Source organism: Mobula hypostoma, chromosome 7 (genome assembly GCF_963921235.1).
Source record: "Mobula hypostoma chromosome 7, sMobHyp1.1, whole genome shotgun sequence".
Classification (NCBI taxonomy): Eukaryota; Metazoa; Chordata; class Chondrichthyes; order Myliobatiformes; family Myliobatidae; genus Mobula; species Mobula hypostoma.
Genome location: NC_086103.1, coordinates 45,773,738 through 45,787,537, shown reverse-complemented (window position 1 = coordinate 45,787,537; position 13,800 = coordinate 45,773,738). Strand labels below are relative to the sequence as shown.

At 40.0% G+C, this 13,800-nt stretch overlaps 1 protein-coding gene across 1 annotated transcript; it reads right to left on the bottom strand.

Moving 5' to 3' along the window:
• Positions 1-870: 870 nt before the first annotated feature.
• rack1 (receptor for activated C kinase 1) lies at positions 871-9,791 on the bottom strand. The gene is made up of 8 exons (XM_063053368.1): positions 9,577-9,791; positions 6,064-6,235; positions 5,737-5,884; positions 4,347-4,442; positions 3,481-3,591; positions 3,115-3,255; positions 1,734-1,844; positions 871-1,009 (listed from the first exon to the last, which is right to left on the bottom strand). Exons 1-8 carry the CDS (start codon positions 9,683-9,685, stop codon positions 944-946), a joined length of 954 nt encoding a protein of 317 aa, XP_062909438.1. The 5' UTR covers positions 9,686-9,791; the 3' UTR covers positions 871-943.
• Between the last annotated feature and the right edge of the window lie 4,009 nt (positions 9,792-13,800).

The window sequence follows — 13,800 nt, the reverse complement described above, 5'->3', positions numbered from 1 at the left end:
CCACAGGCATGATAATCACCCATTTTGGGAACCGCTGATCTAGACTGACCTGCTAAAACGTTCCTTCTGATGCTGCTGTGTTTTTTTTCCATTGCACCTGTACATGCACTTATGCATATGACAATCAAAGTCTTTGACTTTTAGCGTGGTCAGTAAAATTGTCAGTTATCTATTGCCTAAAACACCGAAGAGCAGAACATTGGTGCTCTCTATTCTACTCCAATCATCCAGGAGACCCAATCTCGAAGTGACAATTTCTCTCCAGTTCTAAAGACCCTCAACCAAATTAGTAACCATCTCACTGCAAGAAATCTGACAAATAGGAAAAATACAAATACAAATTTAGCCCTGAAGAACATAAGTATTCTGCAAACCCCACTAAAGAAAAAACAATAAGCATGACCATTTGTTGGATGTTAACCAACAGGTTTTAAAAAAATGACAGGCAGAGCAGAGGTCTACTGTTCTTTAAAGAATAACAAGCAATTTTTGCACTTTACAAAGAACAGATAACAAGAACCAACAACTCAACCAATGGTGTTAACGCGGATTCTGCTCTTTGAATTGGAGCTAGCTGCTAAATTCATCTCGACTAATATGGTGAGATGTTGCTATTCAGAACCTAGATGTGTTCAATTTAAGAAAAAAAAAATCACCAAGCTATAAAAATTGTATGCAAAGTGCAGGTTGGAAACAAGGCACAAACAAAATACCCAAATTGATCTCAATCACAAATACAACCATTACAAAACTAATGGAGCAAATCAACATCTAAAGCAAACTGTTTCAGATGACAGATAAAATGGATCTTTGGAGTAATTATCCACCCAGAAAAGAATAAGTAATTGAATAAGTGTTCTCTGCACATAGTCAGTTGAAAAGTAGCAATATTTTATTTTGAATCAGCCCAAACAAGATTCTTCATCTTCTTGCAAAATGCACTTCATCTTGTTCCAATGGTGACCTGCCAGACTCTGATAAGGTTGTCCGTGTAGCCGGCAAACAATGTCTGCGAGAAAATAAAGTCAGAAGTTAATCGTAATATTGCAGATTTTAAAACACAGAAAACTTAAATTTAACTAAAAAAAGCAGTATCTCTACATTTCTAGATTCACATGCAAACAGCTAAACCAAGAACTTGCTACTGGGACTGCAAGATATTCTCAGCAGCCATAAGAAATACTTAACCTGCATACTGTGCATAGCCACATGTAATGCCACCATTCCAATTGATAAAGCTATCAGCCTCAAATCCCTCATATTTGTAGAATATATACAGTACTGTATTGAAGTCTTAAGATGCGTAAAAAATTCTGTAAAGCAAAGATGCTTTCAAAAATAATAAAATTAAAAGATTCCACTTATCAAAAAATACTGCAGTAAACAGTAAAAAAAAACTGAATCAAAGCAATATTTGGTGTGACTACCCTTTGCCTTTAAAACTGCATTAATTCTCCTAGGTATCGGCTGGTAGGTTGCTGCATCTTGGAGAATTTGCCACAGTTCTTCTGCAGACTTTGGTTGTCTCACTTACTTCTGTCTCTCCAGGTAATCCCAAACAGCCTTGATGATGTTGATATCAGGGCTCTGTGGAGGGCATACTATCTGAAGCCATCTAATAAAATCTAGAGTGCCTAAGACTTTTACACATCACTTTAGCATCCCTACAAGGGCAAGATGCTTATGTGAATGAATCATAGGAATACTATCCATATTTCATTGTGCTAAGATACCTGTCCATCTGCAGACCAAGCCAGGCATGTACACTGTGGAGGCTCTGCTTTACTGCTGGTGCTAATTACTTCCTGTCGCAATTCATCCACTATGATTTTTCCTTCCAGGTCCTGTGAACAATTCAAAAATATATTTTAGAATGACCACTAAAAAAAGTAGTACACGTACAAGTTAAGGTTTCTGGTTAAAGCTGAAAATCGTTTTACTGTTATTGCATTTTGGGGCATTGGCATTCTTAGGAGTCATAGAACATAACAGCACAAAACTCCTTTTGGCCCATCTAGCCCATTGTCAACTATTATACAGTACCTAGTTGCATTAACCTGCACCCAGACCATTGCCCTCTATATACCTCTCGCCATCCACGTACCTATCCAAATTTCTCTAAATTCTTAAAAGCCATCTATCCTTCCCCTGTGGATTAAACAGCATAGAGCAGGCAGTGCCCAGTTTAAGCATTGCCCATTCTTACCTGATAAACAGGTCAGTCTGAAGGAAAACAAGTGTTATGCTGCAAATGTTTTAGTTTTTATATCAGCTAGTATTTAAAACTAAACAAAAAATAAGACTATATACTCAGAGCAAACCAAGTGCTAGCCCCAGACCACAAAAAGGGAGAAACTGAATGGTAGTGAGGGAGGAGGTAAAGGACTTGTTCCGATTGCAAGTCTAAGTGCCAGGAGGGAGATCGGTGGGGAGGGACGAACAGACAAGGGACAGGTGCAGTTTCATTCTATACTCGGTGTGGGAGGTAGCTAATAAAGTGGCCACTGAATGTATGTCTGTGGTCTTCTGCTGCCCACCCATTGAGGTTTGGCATGTTGTAATTTCTGAGATATACTTCTGCACACCACTTGTATAGCATGGTTATTTCAGTTACTGTTCCCTGCTTGTCAGCTTGAACCTGACTGGCTATTCTCTTTTGATATCTCCTATTAGCCAGGTATTTTCACACACAGAACTGCTGCTCACTGGGATGTACTTTGTTATTTTTTGCACCACTCTCTAAACTCCAAGAGACTATTATGTGAAAATCTCAGATCAAGTTTCTGAGATACTCAAACCACCTCGTCATGCACCAACAATCATTTCCATGGTCAAAATCTCATTCCTTTCTCATTCTGATGGTTGGTCTGAACAACAACTGAATCTCTTGATCATGCCTGCATGCTTTTATGCATTGAGTTGCTGCCACGACTGGCTGATTAGATTATTTGCATCAACGACGTGTACAGATGCACCTAATGAAGTAGCTACTGAGTGTACACTCTTAAGAAACAGTCTGCTTTAAAATTAATGAACACCAATCTTAATTTGTCTCTTACGAACAGTTTCACCTTTCAGTGCTTAGAAGAAAATCTCAAAAATAAACACACTCACCCAAATTTTAATGCTTGGCCCGGTGGCAGCACATAGCCAGTACCTATTTGGGCTGAAGCACAAGGCATTGATGATGTCACCACCATCCAGGGTGTACAGATGTTTTCCCTCATTCAGGTCCCACAACATGGCTTGTCCATCCTATAGAGCGGAAGACATTTGACATGAAATACAATTCACAGGTTCCTTACCACTGAACACTTGCTAGCTTTTGTTTTAAATGTTTAAGCTGAGCTGCCAAGAATCACACCTATGCAAATACTTTGATTAGAATGAAGTCAAATCTTATTAAGAGTTGATAAGGAAACTTCTTGTTACAATTTAGTCAGCAAATGAAAATAGTAAGCATGCAAAACAGAAATGTACCTTGCCACCTGATGCACACAGGGATCCATCAGGGGAAACAGTCACAGTGTTCAGGTAACCAGCATGTCCAATATGATTTGTTTTCAGTTTGCAATTAGCTAGGTTCCAAACCTAGAAGAGATACCATTTAATACATTTATAAATTCAATAGTTTTATGTCAAATAATGCTAATTTTAAGTAACCAAAGAACTCAGAGGAATTATAGTGGGCTGCAAAGTGGTTTAGGTAGTATCTTACAGCTCTGGCACCATCTCTGACCATGGGTGCTATGTGGAACTTACATGTTCTCCATCACCATACATGATTCTCCAGGTGATCTGTTAAATTCCTATTTCCCTGTACATATTATATTAGATGGTAGTTTTATTAATTACTGCAAATTATTCCAAGTGTAGAATGGGTGGAAGGATGCTCAGTGCAGAGTTGATGGGCAAATTAGATTATGAAGACACGTAGTCCTCTTTCATGAAGGGTCACAGGGAAATAAGTGGGGAGAATGGAATCGATGGGATTACTCAGTGTCAACATGAACAGAACATGCCAGTTTTTTCTGTCTAAAGAAAAGCCTTGCACATGAATGGAATGTGTGCAAATTAGCATGTTCTACACACTTTCTTTTCCATAGATGCTGCATGGCCTGCTGGGTTCCTCCAGTATTTTGTGTGTGTTGCACACAGGGATTCTTCTTCACAACAAATTAAAAGGATAGCAAATCCCCAAAATGAACTGTATAAAACAAGAGAATGAACACAAAATCTTATATGCAGCCCATCTCAAAAAAATAATTCAAGTATCAAAGTGGTACAAATTCTGCTGTAACAACCCTCCACTCAAAACTTTTAATCTGTAATTTTGACGTACTTACCTTAACCAGTTTATCCCAACCACAGGAAACAATGATGGGATTACTGCTATTTGGTGAGAAGCGAACACACGAAACCCATTCACAGTGGCATTCATCCTGGTTTTTAATGGATAAAAATGTGTAAGATTTGGTAGTTACTAGAATAAATCCTCCATCATTTCCATTCACCCATTGCAGAATTCCTACCACAATATATCAACTAAGATGCCAAGACGTGCATAATAACTTTCTTACCATACTTTATTTAATATCAAATGAAAGTGCATCATCTGATAAACAGCATTCCACAGTACCAACTATTGAAAAGCAAATTTCAGTTACTATACTGCCTTGAACAAACAATTAAAAAACTCTGCTGATACCAAATACAATCCTGTGGTTAAGAAAATCTAGTCAGATGCTTCTTCTTCCTCACACTATAAAAGTCATAATTTTAACATTTCAACATTAAACATTGTTTGAAACTGAAATAATCAAGCTGTATTAAATTAGAAGTGGGCAAGACAGCTAAACTTGACATTCTGTACAGCCAATACAGTAATTCCAGGTTTTATACAATTACAGCACACAATGGGTTTATTCAGTCCATCCTCATCTATACAATGAGATTATGACATTTGTCATTTCATGATCATAGAAATCTTAAAAGAACATTAAAAAAACACCCAATCCAATTCAACCATTCAGCTCTATGGAGCATTTGAGCCCCTACTATGTATTCGTACTCCTACATCTCTCCTAGAGAAGCATTTCTCCCATGTCCCCTGTCCTTTCACTGGTTTTTTTAAAAACATGTTTGTTGACTTTTGCCCCTTCTACTAACTTAGCCCCGGAATTTTACACTCGACCTTCTCAGTACCAAAAAAATAACTAAATCCATCTAGCCTTTCCTCAGAGCTGAAATTGTATTAGTCTGTCAATCTTCTCATATCTCCAGAAGCATTCCAGTATTAATCACATATACCTTACATCAGTGACCAGAACAGCACACCCAAATTGTCAATTTACATTATATAGTTGTATCAACTTTCCTGAGCTCTTATTCTGTGCCTTGCCCAATAACATATACTTATTTATTAACTAATTCACCTGTACTACTTTAATCTATAGGCACATACTCCTCCTTCCCTCACAACTTCCAACACCCCCCCTTTTTTGGCCTTGGCACACCACTTATGGAGTTCCATCTGCCACATTTCTGCCGACTGTCCAGACTATCCACATCATCCTGCGTTCTAAAGCCTTCTTCCTCACTGTCTAGCATCTACTTTTCACCTGAGGAATACTGACACAACTCAAGCATAAAATAAGGGGGTGACTACCAGGGAGATAAGACCACAATGTATGCTAAAATATATGGAAGTATAAAAATTCACAGCCTTGAAGTTACCTGAATGGTATATTTGCAAACTCCCAGGGTGTTCCATAGTTTAACTGTTTTATCACGGGAACCAGACACAATCTGGCGATTATCTGCCGAAAAGGCAACACTCAGAACATCCTTGGTGTGACCAACAAATCGACGGGTAGTTAAGCCCCTGGAAAAGTAATAAAACTGGCTTCATAACATTCCCAGAAAGTTGCAGAAAAACTACCATTCATTGTAAAATTAAGCTCTAAATTCTTCAATCAATACAAGTTGGATTTAAAATGTCTTTTAAATAAATTATTGCATAAATGCAACTATCTGAAAATAGCGATTTATATACATTCTTACGTTGTCAAATCCCAAAGTCGCAGGGTTCCATCCCAGGAGCCAGAGAGGGCAAACTGACCATCAGAAGAAATGACCACGTCACTAATAAAGTGAGAGTGACCATGGAGGGAACGTTGAGGGACACCGTAACTAGTCTCATCCCGAGTTAGTTTCCACATGATGATAGTTTTATCTGAAATAGAATAAACATGGTGAATCAAAAATCGATCGAAACTATTGCTACTCAACCACAATGAGCCATTTTATTGCAATTTATCCACATCTCATTTTATAATAACTAATTTTTTACTAGCACAATAACTAATCAAGGGAAATTGGCAGTTATTTCTACTTGATAACTGTTAGTGTGAAACAATACTGGAAGATCCATAAAAGCTGTTGCTGTTTTCCACCCAAGTGGGAATTTTGAAATAAACTTTCAGAGAAGAAATCTAAATTCAGTAGGTTAATTGATGTGTTTTCACTACAGATCCTGCCTGGACCTTTTAATCATTTTGCAGAATTTCAAACCTTTGCTTCCATTTCCTTTAGCTCAAAAGATCCATTTCAAATTTGTTACATCTTCCCTGGATAAATAAAGGTAACTGAGTGGATAGGAAGATGGCATACGGTATGTTCCAGAATAATTGAATTTATTTTGACAGAATGAATGTATAAATAGCACTTACAGCAGCAAGGAATTTTAATGATAGTGTACACAGATGAATGCACACAAAAACATGGAAAAATCGAAGCAATTAAGAAACCAATTCTAAGACTATATTGCACAGATCAATACAAATGGGAATGGAAACCTTGCTGCAATTGTTGGGGATTTGACGAGTCTACAATCCCTCACAATTAAACTCACGATACCAAACAATAAACATGAAGAGGACAGTGCAGTATGACTTTACATTTGTTCCACAGATAGGGGAAATTGTTGTTAAAAAAAACTAAAGGAAATAGCCCACATTCACTTATGAAAAATAAGCCCTCACAGGAACATGAGCTACACTGATATACCTCCACAGTAGAAAATCTACAACTGCAGGCCCAAGAGGTGAGCCATTTAAGGTTGAAATGACCTAAAATTTGTATCTTAGACTTTCAATTCTGAAGTTTGGAGCAGCATAGATGCTCAGACATTGAGAACATTCAAGAATGACATCCAGATAATTTGCACAGAAAGATATGGGAGAATTAGTGGCCTACATGAAATTAAAGGATCAATCATAAATATACTAAATCCAGAATAAGGATGAGGGGGCACAATTTCTGCTTCCATTTATGCCTCAACAAAGCCTTGTACATCTTACAGAGGGCCCTTAAGTAATAAAAAGCACTTTGGTTTATGCAGGTTTTTCGAAGGCATCTAGATGCGTACAGCATACAGTTATAGAACACTACAGCACAAAAAGGGGCCCTTCAGTCCATCTAGTCTGTGCCGAACCATTAAAATCTGCCTAGTCCCACTGACCTGCACCCAGACCATAACCCTCCATACCCCCCTCTTCTACAGATGTATCCAAATTTCTCTTAAATGCTTTAAATCAAACCCCAGTTACCACTTGTCCTGGCAGCTTCTTCTACATGCTCACCACCCTGAATGAACAAGTTGCCCCTCAAGTTCCCCTTAAACATTTCACCTTTCACTCTTAACACATGACCTCTAGTTGTAGACTCTCACTCAATGTCAGTGGAAAAAGCCTGCTCGCATTTACCCAATCCATACCCCTCATAATTTTATATACTTTGATTAAATCTCCCCTCAATCTTCTGTGTTCAAGGGAATAAAGTTCTAAGCTATTCAATCTTTCCCTACAGCTCAGGTCCTGAAGTCCTGGCAACATTCTTGTAATTTTTGAGTCATTCAATCTGATTTACAAATTCCCTGTAGGTGGGTGACCAAAACTTTGCACAATACTCCAAATTAGGCCTCACCAACATCTTATAAAATTTCAATACAAAACTCCAACTCTTGTACTCGATACTTTTAATTTATATAGGCCAAAGTGTCTTAACAACCCTATCTGTGCCGCCACTTTCAAGGAATTATGGATCTGTATTCCCAGATCCCTCTCTTCTAACACACTCCTCAGTGCCCTACTGTTGATTGTCTAAGACTACCCTGGTTGGTCCTCCCAAATAGCACCTCACACTTGTCTGCATTAAATTCTATCTGCCATTTTTCCAGCTGGTCCAGATCCCACTGAAAGCTTTGAGTCTTCCTTCCTGTTCAGTCCTGTGGCACTCACAAATTTGCCGATCCGGTTAGCCACATAGCATCCAGATCATTGATATACATGACAAATACTGGACTGAGCACTGATCCCTGTGGCACATCACTAGGCACAGGCCTCCGGTCAAAGGCAACTATCTACCACTCTGTGCCAATGTCTAATCCAATTTACCACATTTTGAATGCTGAGCAACTGAACCTTCTTGACCAATCTCCCATGAGGGACTTTAAAGACCTTGCTAAAGTCCATGTAGACAACATCCACTGCTTTGTCTTCATCAGCTTTCCTGGCAATTTGCTCGAAAAATTCTCATAAAATTGGTTAGACACAACCTACCACGCACAATGCCACATCAATTATCCCCAATCAGTCCCTGGAGGAACTCCTAGCAACACACACACACTCGCAAGCCAGATAGCATCTATGTACAGTCGTCATTTTAGGCTGAGACCCTTCAGCAGGACCAGAGAAAAAAGTTGACTGTACTCTTTTCCATAGATACTTCGTAGTCTGCAGTTCCTCCAGCGTTTTGTGTGTTGCTTGGATTTTCAGCATCTCTTGTTCCTAATCAGTCCCAGTCTATCCAAATACTTACATATTCAGTCCCTTAGAATACCTTTTAATAATTTTCCCACTACTGACATCAGACTCACCAGCCTATAATTTCTTGGCTTGCTCTTAAGAGCCTTTCTTATACAATATAAAATGAGTAATTCACAAATCCTCTGGCACCTCACCTGTGGCTAAGGATGTTTTAAAAAATATCTCTGCTGGGGCCTCTGCAATTTCTGCACTATCCTCCCACAGGGTCCAAGGGAACACCTTGTCAGGCCCTGGTGATTTATCCACCCTAATAAGTCTCAAACAGCCAGCATCTCCTCTGTAATCTGTTTAGGGTCTGTGACCTCGCTGCTGTTTTGCCTCAATTCTATATTCTGTGTCCATCTCCTGAGCCAAAAAACAATTTTAGATCTGCCCTCTCCCTTTCGAACATAACATGCTTATTAAAAGTTTGGCTGCATTGAGTTAAACAGTTTTTCAACTTGTTTTCCACCGCTCTTTTAGGATTGCAAAGAGTTAAGGCTCTCCTCCAGCGGATGTCAGCACACTACGTTGAACCTGCATCCACTCCTGATACAGAGCCACGAGGAGGATAACTCTATAGTTTTAAAGCATACGATAGAGGGAAGCACAAGTAAAATTAAATGCAAAGTCGAGCAAAACGTTGCTCGGCTCGGCCCACATTGCTAACACCGCGGGCTGGACTCCTGCCTGTCCCGATCTGGCCTACCTCGGGACGCTGATAGAATCATGTCTGGAAATTGCGGGGTAGTGGCGATTTGTGTCACCCAGCCATTATGACCCTTTAGGGTCCCGCGAAGGGTCATCTGCTCCGTCATTGCAACTGGAAATCGAGCGTCCTCAGAGCCGATGGAAGCGGATTGCGGCACAGCCTTTGCCTCTACAAAGCGGCCTTCCCCACAGCCACGGAGAAAGAGGAAGTCGCCGGGCCGCGCCCGGATATGACGCACAGACGCGGGGCTAGGCGCGTCGAGCGGCCACCGAGGTCGCCGGTTTGCACAGTGGGAGATGGAGTTATTGTTTGAGGTTGGGTGTTCAGTTTAGTTGTAGTTTGTTGTTAAATGTAGACGTGTTTGAAATCAGCCTTGTGTGGTCTGTCCACTCTCGATCAGAAATGTGCCGTGTTACCATCGATTTTTTGGTGCCACTCACTTAAAAGTAATAGTGGCAGTTCAGTGATTTCCTAACGAAAAAAGTCACGGAGATAGTAGAAAAAACAGAAGGGTGGGGGCAATTAAATTAAATGACAGCGGTAACGACCACAAACATGAAAACAGCGAGGGGATACACTTTGAAAAATCGAATTTGAAAGTGGAGTACAAGGCCAATGGCAAGGGTCTTGGCAGTGTGGGGAAACAGAGGGATCTTGGGGTCTAAGTCCACAATCCCTCAAAGTTGACGTGCAAGCTGATAAAGTGGTTAAGAAGGTGTACGCCGTGTTGGCCTTCATTTGTTGGGGGAGTGAACTCAAGACCCGCGAGGTAATGCAGCTTACAAAACTGTGACCACACGTAGAGTATTGTTCAGTTTAGGTAGCCTCATTGAGGAAGGATGTGTAAGAAAAGGCTCACAGGAAAGTTACCAGGATGCTGTCTGGATTAGAGGACATGTCTTATGAGGAAAGGTTGGATGAGCTAGGGCTTTTCTCTTTGGAGGACTGAGGATGTGAGGTAACTTAATAGAGAGGTGTATAAAATGATAAAGAGGCATGGATAGGGTGGACAGTCAACACTTTTTTCCCAGGACGCTGATACAATAGAAACATTTAAGTGACTCTTAGGCAAATGGATGTAAGAAAGATGGAGGCTAATGGGCTGTGGAGGAGGGAAAGGTTATATATGTTAACATAACATCGTGGACCTAAGGACCCTTACTGTGCTGTACTTTATGGTCTATGTTCAATGATCAAAGGCAAGTCTATTATAGAGCAAGAGTAGTCTGTAGTGTTCCAATAATGAGGTAGAGATGGGTAAGTGACATTAGAGGCTGATGTTTTACCAGAACTCAGATGAAAGATAAGAAACCTGAAACCTTAACTCTGTTTCTTTCGTCATAGATGCTGCTGATCATTGTGTACTTAACTGACATTTTTCATCATCTGTTTTATTGGTGTCTGAGATTTGTGATTTCTTAAATATATATTCATTTTCACTCATTAATGCATATGTTTGCTGCCTTATTCTTTTTCATGGTAATGACTCCTGGCCCTTTTGAGTTTTAGTGTCTGATTTTTAAAAAAAAACTATGAAAAGGTCATGATTGATTTACTTGATTAAACTTCTCAAGAAAGTAACAATGAAGTTTGATAAGGGTAGTGTTAAAGCTCAAAGTAAATTTTTTTGTTAAAGTACATGAACCACATACAACCCTGAGATTCATTTTCTTGTGGGCATATTCAGCAAATCTATAAAATAGTAACAATAATAGGGTCAATGAAAGATCAACCAGAGTGCAGAAGATAACAGACTGTACTAATGCAAATATAAGTAAATAGCAATAAGTAATGAGAACATGAGATAAAGAATCCTTGAAGGTGAGATCATTGGCTGTAGAAACATCTTACTGAAGGGGCAAGTGAAGTTCAGTGTAGTTATCGAGAACCTGATGGGTGAGGGGTGGTAACTTCCTGAACCTGGTGGTGTGAGTCCCGTGGCTCCTGTATTTTCCACCTGATGGCAGCAAAGAGAAGAAAGCATAATCTGGTTTGTGGGGATCTCTGATGATGGATGCTGCTTGTTCTAAAACAGAGCATTTCATGTAGATGCACTCAATGGTGGGAGGGCTTTGCCCGTGATGTACTGGGCCGAATTTGCTACTTTTTGTGGGATTTTCCATTCAAAGGCATTGGTGTCACCATACCAGGCAGTGATGCAGGAAGACAGTGTACTCTGCACCACACATCTATAGAAAGTTCACCAAAGTTTGAGATGTCCTGCCGAATCTCCGCAAACTCCTGAGGAAGTAGAGGTGCTATCTTGCTTTCTTCACAATTGCACTTGCATGCTGCGTCCAGGACAGGTCCTCTGAAATAGTAGCCACTGAGGAACTTAAAGTTGCTAACCCTCTCCACCTCTGATCTTCTGATGAGGATTGGCTCACGGACCTCTGGTTTCTCTCTCCTGAAGTCTATAATCAGTTCCTTGGTCTTGCTGACATTGAGTGAGAGGTTGTTGTTATGACACCACTCGGCAGCTTTTCAACCTACCTCTTATATGCTCATTCATTACCGTGTTTGATTCGGCCCACGACAGTGGTGTCATCAGCAAACTTGACATGGGATTGGAGCTATGCTTAGCCACACAGTCATCAGTGTGGAGTGAGTGGAGCAGGGGGTTAAACGCACAGCCCTGTGGTGTACCTGTGCTGATGGAGATCGTGGAGGAGATGGTGTTGCCAATCCAAACTGACTGCGGTCTACAAGCGGAAATCCAGGATCGAGGTCTTGGAGCTTCTTGATTGGTTTTAAAGGGGATGATGGTATTGAATGCTGAGCTGTAGTCAATAAAGATCATCCTGATGTATCCATCTTTGCTGTCCACATGTTCCAGGGTTGAGTGAAGAGCCATTGATATGTCTATCTGACCTGTTGCTCCAGATGGCAAACCGGAGCAAATCCAAGTCGCCTCTCAGGCAGGAGTTGATATATTTCATCACCAGCCTTTCAAATCACTTCATCACTGTGGTTGTAAGTCTAACTGGGCAATCGTCAATGAGGCAAGTAACCACACTTTTCTTTGGTACTGGTATAATTGAAGCCTGCTCATGTCTTAAGACATAGATCTGTTTCATTATTTTTTCTGCTTAGCTTTCAATGCTTGAATGCTATTTGTGACTAACATTGTCTACAATGTTCCAGACGTGTTCATACCGGAGCCTTGTACAGATTTATTATCATCTGATCCCAAAATATGGTTGGCTTATGTGTACTGCTGCCACAAGCTAAGATCTTGTGGTAGATGGAGTATAGCTTAGGGAAGTGTACAAAGTTGCAAGAAAAAGTTTGTGAACCCTTTACACTTACTGGTTTTGTGCATTAATTACTCATAAAAGGTGCTCTGATCTTTTTCTAAGTCACAATAATAGATAATCACAATCTGCCTAAACTAATAACACACAAACAATTGTAATTTTCATGTGTTTATTGAACACATTATTTAATCATTCACAATCCAGGCCTGGAAAAAGTATCTGAACTGTTGTATTTAATAACTGGTGGAACCTCCGTTAGCAGCAATAACCTCCTAACCTTCACCAAATGTTTCCTGCTGCTGCTGATCAGACTTGCACAACAGTGAGGAGGAATTTTAGACCATTCCTCCAAACAAAACTGTTTTAGTTCATCAGTATTTCTGGGATACCTTACATGAACAGCCCTCTTCAGGTCATGCCACAGCATTTCAATTGGGTTGAGGTCTGGACTCTGACTTGGCCATTCTGAACCACAAAATTTCTTCTTTTTAAACCATTCTGTTGTTGGTTTACTTTTGTCTTTCAGATCATTGTCTTGTTGTATCATCCAACTTCTCTTAAGCTTCAGGTGACAGACTGCTACCTTGATATGCTCTGGTAAAATGCTGTGATATAATTTTGAAATCATTGTTCCCTCAGAGAAAGCTATCCAGGCTCTGAGGCAGCAAAACAGCCCAAAACCATGATGATTCACAGTTGGGATGAGGTTTTGGTGGTGGTGTGCAGTGCTCTTTTTTTTCTCCAAACATAGCAATGTGCATTTCTGCCAAAAAGTTTAACATTTGTCTCATCTATCCACAGAACATTGTCCCAGAAGTGTTGTGAAATATCCAGGTGGTCTTTTGCAGACTTGAGATGTGCAGCAATGTTTTTTTTTGGAGAGCAGTGGTTTCATCTATGGTGTCCTTCCATGAACACCTTTCTTCTTCAGTGGTTTTCTTATAGTGGACACATAAACAAAAAC

Bases quoted from the DNA above. Each gene is read 5' to 3' on its own strand.
- rack1 (XM_063053368.1), bottom strand. From the start codon at position 9,685: ATGACGGAGCAGATGACCCTTCGCGGGACCCTAAAGGGTCATAATGGC. The intron at 5,885-6,063 runs GTAAGAATGTAT...TTACTTTTCCAG, and splicing joins CGACTTTGGGATTTGACAAC to GGGCTTAACTACCCGTCGAT. The intron at 4,443-5,736 runs GTAACTTCAAGG...ATTAAAAACCAG, and splicing joins TTTGCAAATATACCATTCAG to GATGAATGCCACTGTGAATG.